At 43.0% G+C, this 27,311-nt stretch overlaps 1 protein-coding gene across 5 annotated transcripts; it reads right to left on the reverse strand.

The window, feature by feature from the left end:
- Positions 1-229: 229 nt before the first annotated feature.
- NR1D2 (nuclear receptor subfamily 1 group D member 2) lies at positions 230-26,960 on the reverse strand. 5 transcript variants are annotated; one of them, XM_019948630.2, is made up of 8 exons: positions 26,942-26,960; positions 20,125-20,385; positions 19,117-19,205; positions 17,081-17,225; positions 15,007-15,254; positions 12,715-12,900; positions 10,113-10,323; positions 230-3,628 (listed from the first exon to the last, which is right to left on the reverse strand). In XM_019948630.2, the coding sequence occupies exons 2-8, from the start codon at positions 20,180-20,182 to the stop codon at positions 3,432-3,434; spliced, it is 1,134 nt and encodes a 377-aa protein (XP_019804189.1). In that variant the 5' UTR covers positions 20,183-20,385; positions 26,942-26,960; the 3' UTR covers positions 230-3,431. The 5 variants fall into 5 exon arrangements, with proteins under 5 accessions (XP_019804189.1, XP_019804187.1, XP_019804188.1 ...); XM_019948628.2 differs by having other exon boundaries at positions 14,632-15,254; XM_019948629.3 differs by lacking the exon at positions 26,942-26,960 and adding an exon at positions 26,365-26,657 and having other exon boundaries at positions 14,632-15,254.
- Positions 26,961-27,311: the final 351 nt, after the last annotated feature.

Raw genomic sequence — 27,311 nt, forward strand, 5'->3', positions numbered from 1 at the left:
CCATTCAGCTGGCATTACAGAAAAACGACCCTTGCTGGAATCTCTCAACAAACTCTACGACAGTCTTCTTTTTAAAACAGCCCTGCATACGGACACGGCCCCTCCCCCCACTGAATCAGAGATCTGTGCAATGCGTAGGAGACCCTGCTCTGCTCCAGGGAAAGTAGTAAGTTAAATTATAGATGGTCTTACCAAAAAGTCAGGATAGAAAGATACCAAAAACCACAGCTGGTTAGAAATAATATTTATTATTCCCTCCCCCCATGTACAGATCACTTTTCAGAAAGAGGAAGATATTATCCATGTGTTCATCGGTAACAGTTTGTAGAAAATAAACGTAATTCCTATCTTGTCAACAATATAGTTCTATCATTTTTTTAAAACAATAGCCATTTTATTTTTCCATGTTAGTTCAAGAATAGCTTCAAGTTTTATGTTTCAGATCAAATCAAGACAATCTTTGTTTCTAGGTAATTTCCTGACAGAGCCCCTCCCCCCCAGCCCCTAAAAAATTCTATATCCTAAGTGATAAACTCTTCTTGTACATTCAGCAAACTTTATATTGGAAAAGGGTAACTGAGATAGGTACTTACTCTCGTGCACAGTAATAAATCTAGCTGAGCTTCTACACCTTGCTTTGCAATGATGTTTACATAAAATAAATCATATCTTATCAAGTTACAATGGTAATTTCTTGAAATGTAGTTACGAAAGCTATACACTTAATCCACTGAAATTTCCTTCTAATTTCTGAATCTGTAATTAAACCATCGCCATAAGGAAAAGCTTCATCCCAAGACGATGTTCCCCCCCTTTTCCTCAGCTATTTCTCCCTAAAGGCTTGAACCCTCTCTCAGATCATGTAAAGAGATACATTAAAAGCACAGGAAAAAATGTTTTAGCTCGCTGACATAATGCCCTTAAGTTTGCTGACATAATGCCCATATGTTAACTTTAAAATGTAAAATCAGAGTTAAAGCGTCACTTAATTCATACAGTACATTGTTCATTAATCAACAGTGTCCCACCAACTCAGAAGTTCCCTAAACTGGTCGTCTTCTCCGCATTTAGTAGGTTTATAACCAATGACTCAATCAAAGAATGTGCTTGTAATAGGCTGCTGGTTTAATTCTAGAATTAGAAGTTTCCATCTTGGGCTATTTTCAAATACAGAAATGCTACAAGTGGCATATGAACTATGAATTTTGTTTCCCATTACCTACAGGAAGAATTTGTTCAAATAAAATTTTACAAGACAAAATGCAAATCTCTATACCTATATATAGATGTATACATGTATATATTGAACCTAACTAAAGTTTTATAAGCAATACTAACATAGTTCTGGTTACACATTCCTAAAGACTTAGTAACTGTTTTAAAGATATATGTTATAAAGAGGCTTATGCAAAAGGCAAAAATTAAGAAACAACATGATCCTTGAGGTTTTCAGTATTACTTCAAAAAAGCTGTTTCTATTCCCCATATAAGAAAACTGTGCATTTATCTTAGAAAAAAAAATTATAAAAAGATAATGGTATCATGTGAAGAGTTCACAAAAACTACACTATATATCCCATAAAAGTCATACCTACTTAAGGTAAATCACGATTATGGTTTATATTGTATTACAGACATCACCATCACCTTTCCTCTTTAATAATGAGAGGGTTTAACTCTGTTTTAACTTAACTAGTGCCACAGAAATTCAAGTCCCAGTAGCAACAAGTTAAACAAGGTTATTACAAAATAAGGCATTCTGCTCACATGTCATTAAAGTAACAGGCTGAGTATAGTAAAATGGGATCTTTTCGTTTTTGTAATTTTATACCATCCAAAAATTATATAGAAGGCAATTTTACCCCAAAACCCAATTAATTGCTATCTTCCAGGGCAACAGAAAAACATACATAAAATCCTCAACTTTTGGCAATTTTCTCCAACTGCCATAAAGAGGCTGATCTTATCTATTTAATAAAGCCCAGTATCAGAAATGCGGATGAAATGTCTCTGACTATGCCATTTCTAAGCCTGCAGGTCACACACTAAACGATTTTTCAAATTATACATTAAATCTAATTTGACAAAATCCCTGTAGTGTTATTTAGGGGGAAAAAAACCCCAAGTGGATTCAGAACACACTTGCACACCCACACTCACACACACAGGCACACATCAACATATTGAACAGTTTTCTTAAACATTGGTTGGTTCTCCAGAAAGACTCCAAATATTTGTCATCAAGCTACAGCATGTGTGTAAGGGGCAGCAATGCAACTTTCTTAGCACAAAGTAAGAATCTGAATGAACTTTTAAACAACTAGTACCTGAACCAAAGATTTTGCCAAAGATGAACTCTGAAATACATGTTTTTTGAAATCTGGACCCAACTGCCTGTTGCACTTGTACATTAAGTGTTGCTTAGATAAACAAAAATAGAGCATAAATTCATTACTCTACTATCTAAAGATTTAAAGCAATGGTTATGTCATCAACAGGTAAAATGCACCTAATTTGGGTCTTTTGACACCTCTTGCTTTAAGTTTATTGTATGATAAAGTTCTTCACAGTTTAAAATATTGTGAAGAAATATATTTATATATAACTATATTCACATAGATATTATGTACACATACTATGTATTTAATGTACCCATAAACTTTGAATATGTGTGTGCCAGAAGGACAACCCACACATACGCAGGAACCCTGAATAATAGATCGGTGTGGACTGTGAAATGATTTCTCAGAAATGCATAGAAATAAAAAGAGTATTATTATGAATAATTATAATAACAAAACTTTTACCGTATTTACATAGTGCCTATCTCCCAGGAGGTAAATATGCTTTCTAGACATTCGTCAGCATCTCTGTGAGGCGGGGCATTGGGAACACGATCAAGTCTCATTTTCCACAACCAGCGAGCCTGTCCAGGACCACGCACTTTCACGGTGGCAGAATGGAGCACAGACAAGGAGGTTTCCTAACTTGCAAAGTCTCCAAACACCAGATCAAACAGTCTTGGGGTGAAATCAAGTTTCCATCTTACAAGAGAACTTCCACCACAAAGGATTAATTTTTAAGTCCTCATATACTTGTGATTGTGCATTGTATTTGTACCACAGGGAGATCAAAATGGTTTTTGGTTTTGGCAGATGAAAAAGTCTAACATTCAGTGTGACTATAATTCAGTGTAACTTCTCCAGTTTAAGTGCAACACCGCTGACTGGTCTACCGGGGAATTGCGGTCAATGTCTAAGCATGGCTGAAGAAATCTCAAACAGCTGCTGCCTGGTTACAGAGGCGGCCTGCAGTCTCACGTTGTCTTAGAGGTCTCTCCTACCTCCACGTATGGTACACACGTAAATAAGCATTTCCGCACAAAATATACAGTCAGCATGAATCAGTCCATGTTTAAATAAACCAAGGCCTTAGGGGTGAACTTTAAAGGCCAAGAGCTCCTCGGAGTGCATGTTGTTTAAAGATCGAAGATCTGGCAACTTTAGAAGAAGTTTTGTAAAAATAGAGGCCTCGTTTGGATGGTTTTTCATTATTAAGGTCCTTAGGGCGCGGATGAGCGTTTCCTGCAAAGCCTCCACAGAGTTGACGTTTTCTATCCCGGATCGATCTGAGGGAGAGTGAGGAAGAGAGCGAGATGGAGGAGAGGACATGTTATTAACATTAAATACAAATATAATCCGTGCTGTCGGTCTCATCAATGAATTCAAAACAAGGTTTTACACATTGGAACAGAGGCAAAAGATAACTGACAGAGATTTTTAAATCCCAATGGCAAATTTTTGTAGCTATTTATTATAAAAATATATATCGCATAGTTCATTTGATAAATCAAAGTTCTTTATAGTGATTAGGTATCTACTCACAAAAATCTAGAAGTTCTGATTTTTAAAATTAGATGCTATCTAATTTCAACTGCTTCTGATTGGCAAAACCAAATGGGTCATGTGGTTTAGCAGTGTATTTTCATCTCATGTGGAACATACCACACTGGCACGTCACCGTAGGTGGCAGGCACCTGGGACCCACGAGTGGATCCCTCTTCCCTTGGGTGGGCCAGACTCACTCACTACTAAGGAATGAAACACTGTAGAAAAAGCGGTGGCTTCCACCTTAGGCAAGCTCTCACTCGCTTGCCCTGAGGAAAGCCGGACGCCATGTGAAATGCCCTGTGAAGTGGCCTGAGTGCGAGGGAATTGAGGGTGGTCCCCAGCCGCCAGCCAGCCAGGAACTGAGGTGCTCAGTCTAACAACTGCAGGGAATGACTCCTGCCAACCACCACGTGAATAAGCCTGGAAGCGGGTCCTGCCCTAGTGGAGCCTTCATGTGAGACCACAGCCTGCCCACAGCTCGACTGCAACCTCCTAAGAAACCCTGAGCCAGAGGCACCCATATCCTAACCCTCAGAGATAATAAACGTATGCATTTTTAAGCCACTGAGTTTTCGGGTAATTTGTTATGCAGTAGTAGATAACTAACATAGTATGCAAATTTATTACCTAGTTATATTAACTTGCATTCACTTTTACTTAGCATACTGTGTTTATTAAACTCATCATACAAAAATGTTAATAAATTAGTGATTTAGCATAAACCAGCAATAAAGGAAAGTATCCTTAAATGAGCCGAACTTATGTTGTTGGCCATGGACTTTTTTCATCAGCGTGGGTCATTTCTTCCCTTTACAATAGGACACCGTAGTGCACAAGAAATATTCAATGGCTTCAAGTATAGGGGGCTGTAATTAACAAGAAAAGGACTTCTCCAAAGCAGCAAAATTCTCTGGCCATTTACACCCTTTTTTCATTTTTTTTACAAGGAAATCAAGGAGGTCTTACATTATAACTGATAGCTGAAAAACGTTACTTGCAATGCAAACACTCAGAACAAGGATTAAAATTTAATAGTAAAGAGGGGGAAAGTCTGACTAACTTAAATGCAGGAAAAAATGATGAAAATAGTTTTATATTACATTTAATAAAATTTGGATTATGACTACAACTGTGTGCTAATTCTTACAGGAAAAGAGACAAATTGAATGTTGACTCCGGGCTGGGGGGGTGGAGGGAGTCATGATTTATCACACAAAATTGTGAGATGGACAAAAGATCTCTGCCCATACAATCATAAGGGTCATCTCTGCAAACCTACTTAAAGCTTTCAATCATGCTTCCAAGACTCTCCTTGCCTTTAATGTTCAAGTAATTGTTTTCTTTAACAGCCTTGCAATTTGCTAATTCATTCACCAAACACTTCTTCTGTGATGGGTGCTAGGGAATTAGCAGTGAACATAACAAACAAACCAAAATTCCTTCCTTTAGAGAGCTCATATTTGGGCCGAAGAAAGTTTACATGGTATCATCAGTAATTTACAACAACTGGGAAAAAATGACGGTGATCCCCACAAACAATATAATCTAGATGGCAAAGAAAGAAACAGACAGGAAGTGGGAGAGGACATTTGAGTTAGTATTATACGTGGTTGGTCCTCCAGTGAATATGTTGTGTTTCAGTGACCTATGCTTATGTAGTCAACCCCCTTCGGGGAAACAGATGCCTATACTGTACCTAAAAATGTTAATCATATTAAATTTTTCTAAAACCATGCTTTCATGATTTGAAGGCCAGAGGACCTAACTACAAATCTAGCTGGATCATAAAACAACGATCCTCTAGAAACTGCAACACTAGAAGGCACAGACTGAAATGGAAATTCACCTTCCAAAGGATGCCCTAAGTGCTATACTACCACCTGCAGAATTTAATTCATGATACGGCTTTCTACTTCCTTAATTAGCTCCCAAGCTTGTCCTCCTCACCAACTGTGCTCCTGATGCATATTCACTTCCTACACGATGCAAGTTAAGTTCCTTCAACGAAGCCTCCATGAGGACAACTGAAACCTACATCCAGGAGAGCTCTGGTCTCACACCCACAGGCCAGTCTCTCATCTTCAACTGGAAGTGACTGCGGCCATTACACACAACCTGAAAAAGAGTTTACCTTCCAGGTGTAATTCCTCTTCTCTCCATGGTATCAAAAGTCTTCCAATCTCACAGGCAAATAAATACCATGCTTGAGACTGCTCTCTCCCTTAGCAGCTACAGCTATTCTGTTAACAAGCGGCAGAGTGGGAAGGCTCCTGAAGCTAGACTAACAGGAGTTCAAATGCCTGATCAGCCCATTATGAAAAACGTGACCTTGGGCAAATTATTCAAGCCCCCTGTTCCTCAAATTCCTTGCCTGTCGTAACTGAGGATAACATGTCCTAGCTCACATCCAAGGTCTGCTGTGAATACAAAATTATATAATGAGATCATTAACTAGCATTTCTTCGGACAACCACCACCAGAAGAGAACAAGAACCAGAAGGCAAGTGTAGATTCCAAGAAAAACAAAAGCTATTTTGAATATAAAGCAAACTACAATGTTGCTTAATTCTAAACAGTTAACAGAGAACATAAATAAATAACCCATTTGTTATCTGACCCTGGAACATGCCCTTCAGGAAGGGCAGGCTTAGGGGAGAGTCTATGTTGCCTGTTACCCTTTCAGTCCCACCGTGTGAACACTAAGAGCACTAGTCACGTGATCACACTACTACGAATGCTGATGTTTGACTGTTCAATGTTTAGAATCAACTGATAAATAAAGCACGGGAAATAGCCACATTTATAGAACAGAACGTAAATATTTTCATTCTTGACAACGCAGAAGAAATGTTAGCGCAGAAGAAGCCAGGATGTGGAGAAAGGAGGGCCCTGTGTCCCTGGATGGTGAGAATATTCTATCTAAACTATCTGAGAGGTTATGAAAGAGTGAGTGAGCAAAGACTGTGAGCATGTTAAATTTATAAATAAAACCAATAAAGTAGCACAAGAAATAAAACATAAAAATTGAGGGGGAAAAGTGAGAGGGAACTTTTTTTTTTTAATTTATTTATTTTAAATTTATTTTTGGCTGCATTGGGTCTTTGCTGCGTGCGGGCTTTCTCTGGTTGCGGCGAGCGGGGACTACTCTGCGTTGCGGTGCATGGGCTTCCCATTGCGGTGGCTTCTCTTGTTGTGGAGCATGGGCTCTAGGCACATAGGCTTCAATAGTTGTGGCACAGGGGCCCTAGAGCAGAGCGCAGGCTCAGTAGCTGTGGCACGTGGGCTCAGTAGTTGTGGCTCACGGGCTTTAGAGCGCAGGCTCAGTAGTTGTGGCGCACGGGCTTAGCTGCTCCGCGGCATGTGGGATCTTCCCGGCCCAGGGCTCAAACCTGTGCCCCCTGCATTGGCAGGCGGATTCTTAACCACTGCGCCACCAGGGAAAGCCCCAAGAGGGAACGTTTATTTATCAGTTACATCTGCTAAATAAAAAGAGGTACAAGCATAGTATTTAGAGTTTGGTCAGCAACCATCAGAACAACTAAAAAGAAAGATGGTTAGAAATCTAGTTCTCTGAAGGACAGGCTAGGAATAGAAGAAGGAAGGCTTTCCATTTTATACCCTTCTATAGTTATGGAATTTTATTTTTCTGCTTTAAAGACAACAATAGTTCTTTTTAAGTGACAGAGCTTTAAATTCGACATTTTAAAATGCATGCATACTGTGTTGCCTGTGTATCTTCATATATAAACACAACACAAACAAGAATGCCTTACCATCTTTTACAGTCAGTTTCTCCCCTTTGGTACCATCTATCAATAAGCAGGCAAATGGACAAATGGATGGATGGGTGAATGGAGAGAGGCAGACCCCTAATGCTAACAGTGGTCTTTCTTGGTAGTGATATTATCATCTTTATTTTCATCTTAATGTTTTCTAATTTCTCAAAGAACCCATATTATTCTTAGGATCAGATAACAAAAGAAGGCTTTTTCGAAATTAAAATTTGAAACATAAAAATCACGTTCCTGGTGGAAAACACAACTGAAGTAGCACGGTGCCGGCAGAGAGCTCCCCTTTACCCCTTGGCCTTCTTTTCTTCCCCTGAACTACCTCGGGGACACAGTCCCTCCTTCCCCCCTCCTCTGCCACAACCTATTTCAGGAGAGTTCACTCCACTGCCTCATTCCTGGAGGTATTTCAACAGCCTCTCGACCTGACTCTCCAGCTCTGATGACTCACCTGTCTAATCCACCCAGGACAGAAACGCAGAAGTAAGGTTAAAGCGTGGCTTTGTTCATGCCAGACCATTCCCCTACTTAGGAAGTTACACTGACTTCCCACTGCCCCGTATTCCAGGTGAAGCTCTTCTGTTCAGCTCGCCAGCTGTCACTCTATAACCTGGTGCTCCCCTCACCCCGAGCCTTCTGCCCCCTCCTCCTCGACGAGCACCCCAGGCTTTGGCCCCGCCCCATGCCATCCCTCGCCTCTGGCTGGGAAAACCTAATACCCCATCCTCCCCACAAAGCCTTCTCAGATGACTTCATCTTCCTTCCTGAACTCCTACCTACCTCAGTCGGAACCAAGCAGTTTAGTAACACAAAGCTTTCTGTGTTGGTTCCGTCTCTCCAAATGGAACACAAAGCCGGTGTCTTAATGCTTGTTCTGTCTCCCCCGAGCACCTGGCACTTAAGGCATATTCATCAGATAAAGAAGTTACCGAGTATGGATTACCTTTATTTCACAATTAAAGATTTAGTAATCTGATGACAACTCAAACCATTACTAATTACTCATGAAGAGACTGCGAAATGGTAGGTAAGTGCAAGAAGCATTACAAGGTTACTAAGAAACCAGGCATCCCTCACTGACACAGTCCATCCAAACTACTCCCATAAGTGCATTTTTAGCTACCCAGGTAGAGCTGATCAGAAAAGGTAGCCAAATAATGCCTGCAAATGGCGTAAGTTTTTTATACCACTGACGTGCAACAGGCCCTTTAAGATATACAAAGAGCTTCCTCTCCTTAAGGATCGCTGACGTAAGAGTTACTGACTTACAGTCCAGCCACATAACCAGGGGCCACAACTTATACTTTACAACCCTCACAGTGTTCAGCACAAGGTCTTTTACACAGTAGGAAGCAAATGGGAAACTTAAAGCAAGTAATATCAAAATACTGCCTAGGGCTTCCCTGGTGGCACAGTGGTTGAGGGTCCGCCTGCCGATGCAGGGGACACGGGTTCGTGCCCTGGTCCAGGAGGATCCCACATGCCGCGGCGGAGCGGCTGGGCCCGTGAGCCATGGCCTCTAGGCCTGCGTGTCCGGAGCCTGTGCTCCGCAGCGGGAGAGGCCACAGCAGTGAGAGGCCCGCGTACCAAAAAAAAAAAAAAAAAACTGTCTAATTCTCAACAAATGGTTTAAAATAAAGTTAGCGATACCTAAAAATGGCTGGCACTTTCTTACATGTCCCCAAGAAAGTCACCGGCTCAATTTCCAATTTGCTATGGGGAATAATCTCTGCCTTACTAAGTACCATCTGAGTTGAAATACTTTGGTCAGAAATAACTGCAATACAATGCAAGGTGGCAGGGAAATTGGGAAACACCATCAATGACTCATATAAATAAACATTAAATGATAGGATTCAACAATCTTGGAGGCTCCCATGGTACAATCCCTTCCTTTCACAGGATAAGGAAACCGAGACTCAAAGAGAGAAAATTACTTACCAAGTCACACAGAAAGTTCAGTAGCAAAGCTGGGTGAGAGCCTACAACTCACAATTCTCTGATTTTTGTAACAAAACACAGTAATACATCTTGATACTTGTAACATTTTCAAGTAACCCACATAATATTTTAACCAAAACTTAGATTCATATTATAACCATCTACCTAGAAATACACAATGTTCCAAAAAATAAATCCATGAAATAACACTTTAGACTCATAAAAAATTATGAACAAAAGCTAAAGACTAAGAGTGGTATATGTGAGGCCCAGATCTAAACATCCTTTTATCCCTATACAGCACTTGTGACTTTTACTGCCATGATTAAAAAAAAAAAATTTAATTATGCAAAAATAACAGATTCATAGTTTAGTATATTTCCTAAGGCCTTCTCCCCTCTACATAGCTTGCCAGAACCTAGCCGACTGCCACCTTCTCCCCACTTGGTCACTATATTCCAGGTGTCACACAACTGTCGAGCAGCTTCCTTACCTGCAGAAACCAGGACAACTGCTGTAAACAGACTCATCTCTTCATCACTGAGTTGGAGGGCATTTAGCTTCTCACTAAATTCAAACATAGAGTTTAGCAGATCCCCTGCTCCCATTGAGTGTAAATCATCCACACTATACTTCTTTCCACTTAAAAAGGTGACAGTACGTTCCTTTGCGTCAAATAATGATGCAAACCGTACCATTAAAACCTGGAAAAAGAAAAAGACTTAAATGTATCTGGAGAAGTTCAATAGTAATACTAAAAAATAACTCAGTATTCAAGTCAGTTAAGAGACATCCTACACATAAAAGAAGAGTTGTAGAAGAAAAAGTGAGTTTATTTTTACCCAGAACCATTTGCTTAAGACAAAATCTCCACCAAAGCGATAAATACTCTAGGAAGAGCATCAAAAAAATTCCAGCCACCAGGGGCAAAATACTCAAGTCCTGTGATACTCTGAAACTATTAATAAAGATTCTGAAATGTAAATTCAAAATTAAAGCAGGCAAAAAAAAGCCCAAAACCCGAAATTAAAGCAGGCAATAATGCCAAGAAATTTGAAACTGGGCCTTGGCCAAAGGCATTTAGCAAACTCTTTAAGCTACCAAGTGTATCATATGGTCTCTAAGCCCTAAGTAAAAAGAGCAGTATTTCAATGCAACAACACTTGGAAACACACAAACACCAAATGCAACCAAGGCAAATGCAGCAGACGAACTCTAATCATAGTCTATTTTAAGAAAGCATAACCCAAAGAGACAATACACAAAGAAAACTATGGTAGCAGGTGCTCCAGACATCAAGGTATAATGGAAATCCAGACCAAACCAGTCAACAACTGCTAACCTGCAGACCAAACCAGTCAACAACTGCTAACCTGCAGCACTCCCTCCACTATAGTAAACGGTAACATCTAGGTCACATATTCCTCTCATAACCAGAGGAACACTGAACAAACACCTGCCCTTTGCAATGCTCCCAAGCAAAGACTTGTTTTACCCAAGACAACCCAAAAGAGAGTGAGCCTTCTAAGATGGTGCTAGCGCTACAACACAGCAATCCTCAGACAAATCACAAAGTGAAAAGAACACAAGTCCTGGAGTGAGAGATTTGTGTTCTAGTCCTGACTGTGTTATGAATTTACTGGTAACCCAGGAAAGAAAAGTTCTGCACCTCTCTAGGCCGTAGTTATCTAACCTCAAAACTGGGTGAATTGAACTCGATCTCTGACATCCCTTCTGACTTGAAACCTTAAGTCTAATATTTTCCTTTGAACTGAAAACCCTAACCTATAGGTGTTTCTTTGGAATTCTATCACAGCTATTTTATTTACAAAAACATCTTCTCTGTTCTAGCTCAGGTGCCCCAAAGAATAGAACCGAAGGCAAGGGTTTATATGGGATGTGCACTGGCACATGTGAAAACAACAGGAGTTAAGAAAAAGGAAATGAGATGGAAAGGAAAGAGAGTCAGTATCAGAGGACATACTGCTAAGCTGGACACCACCTGACATCAAGAACAACTGAGAGCCCGATCCCGTGGGACCCTCCGGGGAAGTGAAGATCTTCCCCCAGCTCCCTTTCCCTGCTGACCAAAGACTGGGCCCACCGGCGTCAATGTCCCACCCACCCCCTGCCTTTCAGGATAATGCCTACGTGAGTGCTGAGCAAGTGCTGAGACTTCTCCCACCTCAGCAGCAGCAGGGAAGCCCCGGGGCAGACAGGTGAGAGGTCCCTAAGCAAGCACAGGGAGAGGCTCTGTCTGCATCCTACTCAAATTGGCAACACGGGCTGCCCCAGGTCCAGGCAGAAGGCACCACAGCAGAGAAAGTGGAGTAGCAAAAGTGGCCAAGGATCCTGGAGTGAGGCGAGGCCATGAAGATTCACAGTGGTACATAAGAGATGTCTGAAACAACTCCCGAATATCCTACCACCTCCTAGGAGACAAAAACCACCATCTATTTACCCTTCGTGTCCAGTACTGAACATAGTAAACGCTGGGTTAGGCTATCAGGAGGTGTCTAACTCGGGGAACCCACCAAGTCCACACCTGAAAGCGATTCTAGAACTTGGAGTTCATGTGCTGCAAATACAGTCCATTTGTATTTAAAGTCCTAAGTAACTCGGCCTTTACCTTGTCTTTTCCCAAGATCCTGAGATGGTCATTCTTTTGTTGATATTTTCAGCCTCTGGACTATAAACAGTTGTTGAGAAAAGGATCAAAGTAAAATACTACCTTCGACTTCCCTGTGGCACAGTGGTTAAGAACCTGCCTGCCAATGCAGGGGACAAGGGTTCGAGCCCTGGTCCAGGAAGACCCCGAATGCCACGGGGCAACTAAGCCCGTGCGCCACAACTATTGAGCCTGCGCTCTAGAGCCCGCGTGCCACAACTACTGAAGCCCGCGCACCTAGAGCCTGTGCTCCACAAGAGAAGCCACCGCAATGAGAAGCCTGCTCACTGCAACTAGAGAAAGCCCACGTATAGCAACCAAGACCCAACACAGCCAAAATAAATAAATTCGTTTAAAAAAAATAATAATAAAATAAAATAAAATACTACCTTGCCCTGTATCAATATTCAGGATAAATAAAACCTACCTCGAAAGTCCCAGCCTTTAAAAGGTTGACCTGGTCATGTTGAGAGAGATCTCTGAAGCCGGGAATACGCTTTGCAAACTCCACCACTTCCTTCACTGCTGGGGTGAAGCTCATCGAAAATTCTTCCCAGATTTCATGCCCCGATTTATGAGGATCCACATACGGAGACTTATTCATTGGACAAACCTAATACGCATAAAACAGAAGAACTACTGAATTGTGAGAGGTGGTAAAGAAATTTCAAAGGTAGCATATCAATCAATGGAAACCCCATGAATATACCCTCTGACACCAGTAAAATCTACTAATATTAGCACTCTCTCCATTTGCTACTTGCCTTGTGACAGAGAGCCTCAGAGCAACCTAACTTAAACAGCAGTTAACTTATCATAAAAGAGGTAGCCTAAGCAAAAAGTACATCTATCACAAGCTAGTTCAAAACCTGTTGCAGAGGTTTGAGAGATTATTTTGTAATATTGCTGCCATCTTGCACTGGGTTTTATGGTTTTCAATCAAATTCATACGTATTCATTCACTTGATTCTCAACCCTACTATGTAGTCATGGCAGACATTATAACTACCATTTCTTAGATAAGGAAATGGGACTTTATGAGGTTTAGTGATTTATCCAAATACAGCTAGAAGTCACAGGCCTAGAGTCCAACCCCACACTTAGTATTTCAAAACTCACCTTTTTCTAAATAGGCACAATTACACTGTTGTAATTTCAAACAGGAAAAGACAGTGAGATGCCTCACTTTTTTAAAAAAGGTCACTGACCACTTATTTCATATACACTGGTGTGACCACTGGCCTCCACTTGTTCAATTAGGACACAATGACTGGACATACAAGATGGACCTTCTAAATAAGAATTGGAGAGGAAAAAAATAGGAAGCCAAAGAAGGTATTAGGACACTACAAAGATTATGAAACATACACTGTATACTCTATTAGTAAAATCAGCCTTTAAATTTTCATTAAATCCATAGGAGATCGAGTAATGGGACGATTCTATAACCATGGAGAATATCACAGATCAGAACCTAAATGCTTACACGTTTTTTCCCTCCTTAACAGAGCCACTAAGCCTAAAAAAATATGAGGCTACCTTCCAGATCCATGGAATCAAATACTTGTAAGTGACCCCAAAAAATCTAACATTAGGACTGGGGTAGAGTCAACTATCTTGAAATGAAAAAAGAGGATTTTAATTACCTGGCTGTAGAAAATACCAAGCACTATCAAAGGATCTCATTGTGCAAACTGGAAGTGCCGTGCTACTGCTGTTTTAGATGAAATTGGGGCTGAATATAAACAATGTACTTTCATGCAGACTATTGTATTTGATGAAAACACTTAAATGATATGAGTAACATTAACTCATTCCATGGGATGAAGTCGGAGAAAATCCTTAGAAACCAGCGAATTATATTAAACTATGCCTAAATTTTCAAACAACAAAACATCCATGTTCTATATCCAAAGACCTTTTTGCATCATAATGGTTAAAGAAAACACTTTCCTTCTAAATCAAGGAATTACTGACCATGGCAAGCTAAAAGATCAGCCCTCTGAGAAAATCCCAAAGCTAGGAAGGCAATGCTTAACCTGAACGCTTCAAGTTTGAAAAGGATTTCTAAGAATTAGGACCGATTCTTCATGAACCATATTTTACATAAAATCCTAATCCCAATCATAGTACCAATCAAATAACACGCCTGTACCTAGCTCTGTATGAAATCAGCTCATTCAACAAATGATGTTTATTAAAAATATTTGACCTAAAGTACTACGCAAAATTGATTCTGTAAATCTCAGGTTTTCTGACACCCCCGCCCCTGTCCTCTGAATAAAAGCAAGGCTTCAAAGCTTTCCTTGATACAAAGTGAGCAAAAGAAGTGATTTCACTATACCAGATGCATTCTCCCTCCAGTGTTGCACAGGTAACTATTCTCGTTCTCATTCTGAGAACATCCATCTATGGAAACTCTATCACATACTCTCTGAGTATAAGCATTGGAGAAGTTCACACAATGTCCATTTGTAATACAAATGGCATGCCCATTGGCGTAATGCATTACGTTCCTCCCTTTGTACTGTCCACCGAGGTGCTGCTGGCTCTCACTACAAGGAAAGTGGCTGCTAAGCCCACTGCCACAACGGTCATGATTCAAATTATATTGCTCCATGTTCTTAGGAATCCGTTCTCTCTGCGGCTGCACGGTCTCTGCCGAGTTTTCTCGCTGCTCCTGATTATACATAAAGGTATCCTTGTGCGCTCTGGTTACCATGCCAATCACTTCTTCCTTTGCAAAATCTGAAGAGGGAGAAGAGCTTTTGATGTTTTCTTGCTCCAGCTGGGGCTTGGGTCGCAGCTGTTCCTGGGCTGGTAAAGCTGTCTGTTCATGATGTTCTACTAATTGGTCGTTCTGTAGATGACCACTGAACTGGCTGTTCATCATGGTCTTCATGGCACTCTGCATCTCAATTAGCATCCTCTGTTTTTCACGCTTAGGAATACGACCAAACCGAACAGCTATTGAAGAAAAAGATATTTAACATCTACATTCTAAATAAGACCCGTTTATACAAAATAACACAAAACTGGCTCTGATAGCTATGGCTTCTGGTCATATGAGTAAAGAACATCCATTTGTGTCTGGCCCAAATTATCCTAAACTTGCTGGTTATGTTTTTCTGGTACCACAGGAAGTGGGAGCAGAAAGACAATTTTTCGTTTTTCTCTCAAAATAATGCTCAGAAGATCTCTAGGGTATTTTATAAACAAAGCCTAAGAAAGAAATTTGAAATTAACTGATGGAAATCAGTTTGCAGCAGACCAGCATTCCTATACAGCACCTTACTAAGAAAGCTGAAGGCTCTGTTCTCAGGAAGGCACACGTGATTCAGCTACCCACATCCACCAACGCTGATGGAACCCACAGGTACAATCACTCCCTGAATGACCTCTGTCCGTTCATTTCTGTAACCTTATTCTCAAGACCCAACTATGAAGGGATCTCCTTTTCCAACTTCTTAAAAGAGAAAATGTTTAAAAAAAAAAAAGAAAAGAAAAGAAAAATCACAGTCAATAGAAATGTAGTTATTGGAAAATAAACTTACTGGATTTCAATTAAAATCAATGAAACAAAAATAAAATCATTCATCCTGCACTACCTTAGAGACTAGTCTTAGAATGAGTCCTGTTTCCAATGTTCATATCCCTGAGGGGAAAAAGCTTCTTTCCACCTAACATTTATACAGAGATAACAAAAATTAAATATCCACCCAGCAAGAAAGCCTCACTAATCTAACTGCAGCCTCTGACACTGTCATGACCACAGACGAACAATTTTATCATGGTGCACACTCTACCTCTGCTCCCTCCTGTACAACTGATGGCCATTTTTACTCTTTCTGGGGAAATCACAATATCCACCAACTTTGGATTAGTATTTCTAGTGCTATAAAAAAAATTTTCAAGCAACTGAAAATACAAAACATCAACTGCTGAAACCTGTCATTCGAGAACCTCATTACAATACTATATTTCTGCGTCAGTAAGATACTAGAGTAATCTAAAGGACTGCTTAAATGACCCTTCCCTAGATAAATACAAGGTTCATTCTTAGCAATTCTTAATTAACTCTACGAAGCCAATCCCTCTGAAAACCTCATACTCCTCTATTATGTTACTTAGAACACAATGAGACTATCCAAAAATGATTTCCCAAGAACAACGAACGGAAGAGTCACATCTTCCAGGGACGTCATCCATAAATAATACTAAAGGTCCTGCAAATCACAACTTTTATTTTCCACGGGAGTGGGTCATGCCAGAAATGAGCAACCACCTCCACTCCAGATCCTGATGTCTCTTTCAATTTTGCATCTCCTTTCAAAGTATTCAGAATCAGTGCCCGAAAAGCACTGTGTCATATCAGGACTGAGAAGTGATAGAGCTGATTCACGTAGGGAGGAATGGGTTCCTCAGGACTGCTAAGAGATCAGGGAAAAAAGCCAAGGACTCCTATATCAAGAAAAAGTAAATCTCTTTTTTTTTTTTTTTTTTTTAGGAAAAAGAAAAAGTACTCAAATTGCATAGGGAAAAAATGGGTCTTTTCACAGGCAAGCAACAAAAAAAGAAGAGAGCCAAAAGCTGTTTCTGGGGTGATGATGCTAGAATTTTGACTTGAATGAATTTGGCATCCTACAAGGCATCAAAATGTGTTTTCTAAAATCTGTTTCACCCTGAGCACAAGGGGGCCATTGGTAATCGGCTTATAGCTCCGGTTTATGCTGAGAAATAAGGGCCAAGCTCCACGCGCTTTAAGGAGAGCACTCTTTAAACTGGGGACGTACCATCTCTCGACATTCCAACAGACAGACACTTTTTGAAACGACACTGCTGACATCTGTTCCTATTCATTCTCATTATAGAGCAGTTTTCATTCTTCAGGCACTTCTTGTACTGAATGTTTTGCTGAATGCTTCTCCGGAAAAAACCCTAAGAACAAAGGAAGACGTAGCCATCCATTTAAAAACATCCAGATGAACTCCCTGTAAGCGTCCTCCCACACCTAACCAGCCAGGACACTGCTAGCCACCAGGAAGAAACTCTGGCTCAGAGCTGAGGGAAGCAGAATACTGACACACAGAGTTTAACTGGGTTCTTACCGACATCAGCAAGCACCTGTGCCTACTAGCCAAGCAGAGCCCTTCTTCCATGCTTCCCGCTGGAGAATCTCAGTACCGCCGAACACCCCTGCCCACCCAACCCCCGTCCTACACTTTACCCTGTTACCAGCCCTGCCTGCCGGCATGCCCTCTGGCTCACGCTTTAATCACATACAAATTCCAAAACCCTTGAAACATGAATGACATTTTCAACAAGCTGACAGAGAAATGTGTTCCATACCGTAACTTCCTCACTAGAACTAAGCATTACGTTGGTAGAACTCGGTCTTTCCCGAATTATTACCTGCTGACACCAGCAAGGCCTACTTATATGTGCCAGATGTTCCTGGCTACTTGTCCGCAGCAGGTAAGTGTCACACCACACGCCACAGACCAACTAAGGATCCAGGAAAGACAGTTCCCAGCTAGATGGCTACACAGAACTGCCTTCATTACACGATTTAAGTTCATGCTCTGTGAGTGGTCTTCAAAGATCTCCAGCTTAATGGTTCCCCTGACTTTTTCAGCAAAATCAAAATTACCAAAATTATTTTAAACTGTACTTCCCTTGACTATCATAACTAACCACATATTTGATGAATCTATATTAGTAATTATGGGATACAACATTTTTATACTTTGTTACTGCAATACTATACTTGGACACTGTAATATCTGAGCTAGACACATCTTTAAGAGCAATTATGTGTGGTATTTATCAGGAATACACAACTAGGCTCATGTGCTTGTCCTTTTGTTTCCCTAGGTATAAAGTGAGACTAATGCCTGTCCCACATTATTTCATATTTTTGTAAAAAAAAAAAAAGAACTATTTATAGAATTTTAAAACAGTGGAAAAGTGCTACATCTGAACAAAATACTGAGTAGCCTTGTGAAGTGATCGAGCCATTAAGAGCTACAAAATTCACAATTCATTCAGAGCCACCCGAGAAAATATTTTCTCTTTCATCATGTACATTCACTGTTTTGCTCACCCACCACATCCTGCCAAACTGTATTCCTGCTTCAGTCAGAGAACAGCAAGAGCACGTGTCTTGGCCATGTTAATTTTAGACACTCAGGAGAAAGGCCTGTGCCAGATTAGAAAAGAGAGAGATTCCCTAGATATAAGTAGGAGGTATAGACTTCTCACTTGGAATTATCTGACTCAGGAATATTCAACTAAACTTATAAGTGAGCTTTCCCAAGGGCTCAATTTATACTCAAGATTCTTTTACTTAGTTGGCATCACTTCTGAAGACAGCACATTTTTACAAACATCTAGGAATTATTCCCAACTCCTAGCACCCGACATTGTCAGAATGTCAAAGTATCTGATGAGACCTACTCGAAGTCTGGTTTAAACTAAGTCCCAGAAAGGCAGTAGCGCCTCATCTGCTCTGCTCCCTGCTGTCCACCACCACCTAGAACAGTGCCTGACACGTTAATGAATAAACACTTCATACTATACTTAAGTTTGAGTGAGATAGCAAATTTATGTATATCAAAATTTTAAAGAAAAAAGAAATAGTTTCACTGAATTTAAAATATATTTTTCAAAACAAGTTATGTTTATACACTACATAAAATGCTTAAAACTTTAAGAGGAACAGCTGACTTCTCTCCTCCTCCCAGATTATCAACTGTGTAAACTGGCAATGCTAACTGCAATTTCTTTAATCCCAGAATCGGTAGCTTAAAGAAACAAAAGCATGCTTTACCTTACAGCCTTCACAAGCATGAACTCCATAGTGGAATCCTGACGCCACATCCCCACAGACTTTACACAGTAGAACCATGCCACTAAATTCTAAGGCACAAACAGACACAAAAGTGAAATGCTGGAAGAAAAACTAAAATTGTTTGTTTTCTTTCCAACTGAATATTTTATTTTGTTCAACCTGTAAGTACTTTAAAAATATACAAATCTACTTTTATAACGTAAAAGAAAAATCTTTACACCAAATTGACATATCAAAAGAAATCATGAATTTCTTTTAAACAGTTTATGGCACTGCCAAAAATATCTCAGAGAGCTAGTTTTTCCTTTCCCGATGATTTTAAACATACATTGAAATTTTATAAATCTAGAGTTACTTCACATCAGACATGCAACCAGAGCTAAGAAAACAATCCTGCTGGATAAGAATTAAGAAGTTAGCCAAAGGTGTCTATCAACAAAAGGTGCAAAGGGGTGTCTCCACAGGCTGCTGTACAAATACTCAATTCAACTCACCTGCTGGTCCCAGTCAGGCCCCATCTCTGCCTGATCCTGCCCTGTACCAGCCCATCACCTCCACAGTCACTCAGGGATCCTAATTTCCACGACTCATTTGGATATCCCAATCCGCTAAATGTTCCTAGCTCCAACTTCATGAAAGCAAACCCCTTTCCACGAGTAAGTACTCCGTCTAGAAACCAGATTCGGCACTAGGAGTGCAGAAGAGAGATAACTGTGAAATGGGGTAAGAGGTTACCCTCGAAGGAAACATGGTCAGACAGAGTACATAAGCACAGATCTTGCTCTGCAGCAAGAACCAATTATGACAGCCCCTAGGCTGCAACTTTTCAGATCATCACTGATTTCTTACCTAACTACTGAACTATGATTACCCAGAAGGGAGTGAAAATTATACCCCAAAATAAAATGGTCCCCCAAATGAGCAGCTGATAAAACAAGCCCCACCTGCAATCGGTGGCACAAACCTTTAGAAAACTAAATAACTCACTTGTCACTGAACTGTGACTCTTTGTCATCCCAGGTGCGCTCGATTTGCTTGTTTTCATAGAACAATCTATCCGATCATCCTTCAGGATGCCTTCAGTATTGGAGAGATGGCCATTTTTGGGATTCCCGTTGTTATCAGCATTAGTGCTAGCCGGAGAAGATGGGACGGAGGAGGACTGGAAACTGTTCTCGGAGCCCTCACTGTGACAAGACGCAGGGCTAGAGGCTGAGCTGGAAGAGCTGATATAGGCAATCACACCTCCTGGAAAAGATGGGGGAAATCAGACAATTAGATACTCGATAATACATATTTTCTATTTTTGCAAATCTGAACAGTAACGTCACTAACTTTAGAGACAGGTTAACGGTTAAAATTACTGCACAAGGAAAAAGTAACTTATTTTCTTCCTTATTTCCTACTATTCTTCTTGCTTCCACAAAGTTCAAAGCCAAACAATTCCCACTGATTTAAAATGTGAGCAGGTTCTCACTGGCTTTGTCATTCTGAGCACATGCAGATCCAAACCTAAAGCTTTTCATTTTCCAACCTATTACTAAAAGGAATGAAAAACCTTCCTGAGCGACAGCACAGTTTAGAGTAATCAAGTTGTTTTGGCCGTGAAGAAATCGGGTTCTGGTCCTGTCTCTGCGTCCTTCATTATACCTTTACATGGAACAATCCTAGAACAATGGGTTCATCATTTAGCTCCCCCAGCACTTGGCTAAAACACAGGTCAATCAGGAACAGACGTAACACCTGGAACTCTGGATAAAGTAGTTTATCTGGAAATGGAAAACCTTTCATAGCTGTTGCCCCCAGAATCTTTCTGTCGCGATGTTCCCCAAAGACTCTATGACTATCCACTAAACCCCAGTTCCACACACTGCCTTCTCCACCTACTTCTGACGTTGGACTTGCAGACACCCTTATCGCAAAGCCCAAACTAGAGAAGGCACCCTCAGGAATGAGCATTTTGAACAAGTTCTCCAGGCGATTCTTTGTCATATTAAAGTTTAAGAATGGCTATAACTAGTGAACTCAAGCACAAATTGGCCCATAGTTTTCAAGGTTGATTTTTTCACCGACTTAACTGCCTGAATATCTCTAATAACGCTGTGAATCCAGAGAAAAACGATTTTAACCTGGAAGTCTATCAAATGTTGTGTTACTGGGTAAAACCACTGTGCCCTCTGTTTTCATAAAACTTCATAGATCTAAAGGTCATATTAGAAATTCCAGGTGGTAGTAAACTGCTACTTTTTTGTCACTTACCTCCACTGGGAACAGGATACAAAGAAAAATATTATCCTTAGTCTTCAATAAGTTCCCACAGGAAGGTCTCACAGCTATTTATCTTTTCTAAAGAACACTTTAGGTAGTAAATTCACTAACATCTCAAGAGGATAAAAGGTGAGGAAGTTAGACCTGCCCAGGGCCAGCATTTGAGTCAGCCATTTACACCCATGAGGTCTTCTAACTACCTCAGCTTAGAAATAAACTTCTAGAGATCAGAGCTATCCTGATGGCTTAAGAACCGGATTAAAGCACTGACTGGGCAATAGAAGGTACTAATTACCCAGAACACACCTTCCTTTGCAAAAGCTCCAAAATCAAATCTAAGAAAAATTACTGGGCTATTATCAATCCAGTTAAGATCCAACTCCTGTCTTTAGGGAATCAACAGTCATTTACAGGAAGCATTTGTGCCAAGAACCATGGAACCAAAGATGACCCATCAAGAAGCAGCTACATTCTCTTAGCAAGACCTTCTGATTTAGTTGTGTCAGCATGTACCAGACACCAATCTACCCACCTGATAGTTAGCAACCCAAAAACATTAAAATTTCATTTCCTAGAAGGTAAGGAGTACATCTAGCAGTTCCTCAACCCAATGAAGAAGGGGAAGTGAAAAATACAAGACACCAAGAATGCCGAGAATAAAATGACAGAATTTCACACCACATTTCATCCTCACAAGAAACCTATAAAATTCACTTCCATTTTTCCATTCTACAGAAGAGGAACTCAGAGACGTTAATACAGCTACTAAGTGGCAGGGCCAGGGTTGAAAGTCAAGGCCATCTAATTCCAGAGTACAGAGTATTATTTCTTACTGAGAAGACCTGGGCAAGCAGGTTACTTTCAATCTCTCTAAACCTGAGTCATCTTCTATAAAATGGCAATATCTGCCAGAGTTATGATAAGATTGAAATGAAATGGTGTCCATAAAAGGGGATTATTAAAATAAGTGATTTTTACAGAGACAGTTTTTAATGGTAACACAAGAAAGGTAAAATCCCTGAACCAGCAAGTCCCAACAGCTCCAGAAACAGGCAGAATGTACTTCTTAGATGCCTCAAGCTAAAATTAGCTGAGGCACAGTCTTCTCTATTTTTAGTTGAAAAGGACCCTAGAGCTGGGCCAGGTTCCCAGGCTAGGGCTTACCCAGTGGTCAATGTCAGACAGTATCAAACTTTGTACTGCTGGGAAGCACTTACTGTCCTGGCATATATTGGGGTTTTCTTACCCTAATTCTAGGCTTGCCCATCATCACCCACCCCCACTGCCCATCATCCTGGAAAATATGCTTGAGTTCAACTCATGAGTGTACTTTTCTGCCTAGTGACTTAGAACCAAACGTTTTTACCTTTAAGAAGTTTTAGTTTTCTCATTTTAAAAGTAGGTTTTTAGTAATTTCTACTCACAAGATGATACAGTGGACCTAATGAAGCACTAAACTTCCAATTGTATCCCAGTGTCAGGGCTCCAGAGAACAAGATGGTCCCTTCCCTAAAAGGCTTTAAAGGCCAGCTGGGGAGACAGCCTTATTAACCAGGCATTCCAATGCAACATGAGCAATGTTTCATACAAACTACTGTGAACTGCTGACAGCACAAGAGCACTATAGAGGGCAGAGATCATGAGCAAGGTGACAATAAGTGGGATCTTAAAGAATATGTAAGTTATTAAATGATGTACTACAGAAGACGTTATTTAAGAAAACAAAAACCGTGGTGACAAAAAACAAATAGGTCTTATTTTGTAAAACAGTGTTCTTGTCTCCATGTAAATTCCTGGGAAGGGGTAGGGGGGCAAGTGTAATCTAGTGTCTGGGGAAAAAAAACCCTACTGACTAGCAACAAGATTAAAAGAGAGGAATGATGAAATGGGGAAGCTCTACTGACCCCTTCCTTTTCCACCAGCTATGACCCTGTACCACGGCAAACCACATGGACCCCTGAGGAGACAGGACCACCAAGCTTTGCCTATGCCTTCAAATGTTATGTGGGCTTCAACCTACAGCACAGCTTGTGCTCCCCAAGTGCATTATGTGCATCTGGCTCTCCCACTTGCCTGGGTAAGTTACTCACTTCAGTTTACTTTGACCCTCATCTTCAAATGGTGACAACAGCACCTTCCTTCATAGAGTTAACGTGAGGCACCAAAGTAGCAACACATGTAAAGGGCCTGGCACATAAATGCTCAACAGATCCTGGTGATTATTATTTTACCGTCATTATACTGGAAGAGTTGGATCAGGATAGTTCAAACAAAACGAACCCTCTCTCTCCACGCTTCTTGCCTTCAATTCTGAACGTGTCGCGTGGACCCAGTGGTTTCTCTGAAGGTTCTTATTTCCAGGCCACCTTCTGACTCCCTCAACTCCAACAACGAGTCAGGCAACTTCCTTCTTCATTTCTGATTCTTCCCATTATCTCACTGTTTCCAAGTGACAAACAGAGTAGACTACAGATTTGTAAAGATAACGATGGCCTATGTGGGAATGTTTTCCTAACTTTTCAAATGTGCATCGCCGCCACAGTTATGAAGTGTGTACAATATGTTATTTATTTTAAAGAACTTGGTATACTCAATCAAAATCTGTGACAAAAATGTATAGAGTCAATTTCTACAGCTTCACTGTCTCCCCTCTGTATTAGTCATGGGGAGGGCAGAGACACAGTGAGTCATGATTTACAGGACAGTTACATGAAATGGTCACTGGGTGAATAAGTATTGACTAATAAAATGTTATGGACCCAAAGGGAGGGGTCGGAGGCTGCCACACAGCACTGAATTTGGCCCCACCCCAGCCAACATTTACAACAACGTGAAGGAAGTTCAAGAGAATGCTTATCAACACTCCTTCAGACAGAGGGATGGCAGAAATAGTATACTGGATGACAGCTTGCGACAGCTTGAACTTGGAGCCAAATGGAAAAAGAGAAAATTTAAGGATGATAATGGCAAGCCCCTACAGTTCAGCTCAAACAATTATCTGCACAATGGATGAAACCTAGCTTCAAATCAGTTCACATGAGAAGAATATAGCTGACTGCAAGGCTACTGTGAGTCAGCAAAGCAATATGCTACAAAAGCCGAGCCTGCCAGAGAACTCATTTACAAGCAGCATCCCCAGCTTGGAACTTGGTAACCGACCAACAACTTCCACTTCTGGATGCCACATCCCAAAGGGCAACAAGGATGATGATCAGAAAAAAAACAACACTGACCAAGGGATGTGAACTGGCGACAGGGGAGGGGTGGGGGTCAGCAATCATCGTAAGGAAATTTTATAATTTGTAGCCACACTTTAAAATCAAAATTAAGTTCACTGATAATGTTCCAGGAAGGCTCAAATCAGACAAAAACTTTCTAATCACTTGAGCCGGCCCACCTTATCCGACCACGAAGCTGGAAGACTTCATTCACGCTGGGTTAGACGAGGTAGAAGTTTATAAACTCTAAATCCTTACCAAGTAAAAGGTTAATTCCGTAAGAGTTACTTAAATTTTTAAACTATCCTCAAAGCTTAAGTAGGCCCACAGGTAATTAAAACACAGGAAAATGGCTTTTTTTTTTAAATGTTCATGGAACGTTCACAACAATTTATTATCAAGGGATGGTTTTAGTACATATAATAACTTAAAAAATAATCACTGGCTGTTTCTGCAACCTCACTGGCTTTAGGTAAAGGGCTATCCTTCGTTGGGAGAAGGGGCGGCAGCTAAAAGGGCAGAAGCGCCTGGTATTGCTCTGTGGCGTTGCAACAGGAACTGTAGCAAGAAAGGGATTGACAGAGTCAAATTCTGTTATCCTGAGACTTCCCTGGCGGTCCAGTGTTTAGGACTGGTGCTTGCACTGCTGGGGGCCCCAGTTCAATCCCTGGTCCCGGAACTAAGATCCCACATGCCACGCAGCACAGACAAAAAAAAAATCTGTTACCGGTTTCAGGAAAGACCAGTGACCCATGGGTTTAAAGCAATTAAGCGAATTGACAAGGACCAGCTGTACAGGAGGCCCAGGAGTCACCCCGGGTCACCGCCCACATGAGCCAAGGGCTTCGCTAAGGGTGGAATCCCTCACGGTCCCGACTGGCGCCTCGAGCGTATTCATCACAGAAGGTGTGCAAGGTCAGTCGCGTCCCCGCAGATCGTTAAAACTGGTATTTTTCTTTTTTTCTTTTTGGTAAACACGAGGCAGCGCTACAACCGGGGCCTTCCTCCGCCCGTCCGCCGGGCGACCCCAGAGGGTCTCGTGTCGGGGAAGCCCCACACCGCCCCGCGGGCCCTCCTCCTGCCCGAGCGCGCCCACGCCCCGCGCTTCTCCCGCCCGCCTGCCAGGCCCCGGCTCCGCACGCCGGCGGAGGACACTGCGGCCTCCGCGCCCGCTCGGGGCCGCCGAGCCGCGGGTTCCCGGGGCGCGCACGCGCAGCCCCCTCCGCGGCAAGCAATCCCGCGGGGGAAGAGGGGGATCGCGGCCACGTCACAGCCCGGAGGGCTCCGGGGGCGGGGCCTCCACGGGCTGCGGCGCTCACGGCCGGCGCGCGCCCCCGCCCCCACGTGTCCCTGCGGCCCCGGGAATGTGGGTCACGGAGCCGCGCGGCCTCACGTGTCCCCGCCCGCCGCCGCCGCCCCAGCACCCATTATGTAATGCCTCGTCACGCGCCCGCCCAGCCAACCGGCGCCCGCGCGCCGCCGAACGTAAACACAGCGCGCACGTGGCTCGCGCGGCCGGGCCATGTGAGGGGGGGCCGGGCCGGCGCCGTCAGGCCGCGCTGCGGCGTTGCGGTCGGCCAGCAGGGCGGTAGCGGGCCGGGCCGGCGGGCGACGAGCGCCGAGCCCGACGCGGGTCCCCGGCGCGCGGCGGCCACCCCGGGGCCCCGCCGCCGCCCTCGCAGTGCCCAACGGGCTCCGAGCGCCCCTCGGCCGCGCCCCACCCGCCGCAGTCGGCTCTTACCCGCATTCACCTCCATGGTGCTCTCGGGGAGGAGGCCGGAGCCGCCCGATCCCGCAGAGCGGGCAGCGCCGCCGCCGCCTCAGCGCCGCGCCGCCCCGGGCCGGAGGCAGCGGTGGTCGCTGGGCCCCCTCATGGGCAGGACGGGCGGGGCGCCCGGACTCGGGCCCCGCGGCCGGAGAGCGGGCTGCGGGGAGAGAGGGCGGCGGCGGCGGCGAACGGCGCTCCTCGCGGGGCCCCTAACAACAAAGCGGCGGCGCGGCGGCTTCCTGCAGCCAGCGCACCGCGGCGGCGAGGGCGGCTGACGGGGAGGGCAGCCGCGACCATGTGACCCGCGCACACACCCCCTCCCTCCGCCCGCCCCGCGGCCGGCCGCTGCGGCGACTCCGCCCCTCCCGCGCCGCCGCCCCTCCCCCTCTTCACCCTCCTTCCCGCCGCCGCCGCCCGCTCGCGCTCACCCCGGTTCCCCTCCTCCTCCCGATTTCCCGCCTCTGGCCGGGAGTCCCCCGCCACGCTCCCCTACCCAACCCTGCGCCCCCTCCCCCGTCTAGTGACACCTCAGGGCCCCTCCGATGGTTACCTAGGACCGTCGGGTGGCGCCGAGCAGACCCGCTTTTCAGGCCCCGGGCAGGGCCAGCCCCAGACCGCCCCGCAGGTCCGCTCTCCTCGCGACAGACCTCAGAACGCCGGGCTCCTTGCGAACACTGCCCACATCTCCTCCCTCTACACCTCCTCGGTGACTTCATCCAGTCCAAGAGCTCAAACAGACCTGTGTGCTGAATGAGCTCCACTCTCCGACATCCAGCAGCCCGTTTGATTATGCCACCTTGATGTCCTTTAGGCAGCTCAAATTTAAGGTGCAGACAGGCGTATGCATGTGTCAGAACTCGGCGAATGCACGCTGAAGATTTGCGCATTTCGCCTTGTATGCAAATTTTACATCACAAGGA

The sequence above is a fragment of the Tursiops truncatus genome, chromosome 4 (genome assembly GCF_011762595.2).
Source record: "Tursiops truncatus isolate mTurTru1 chromosome 4, mTurTru1.mat.Y, whole genome shotgun sequence".
Classification (NCBI taxonomy): domain Eukaryota; kingdom Metazoa; phylum Chordata; class Mammalia; order Artiodactyla; family Delphinidae; genus Tursiops; species Tursiops truncatus.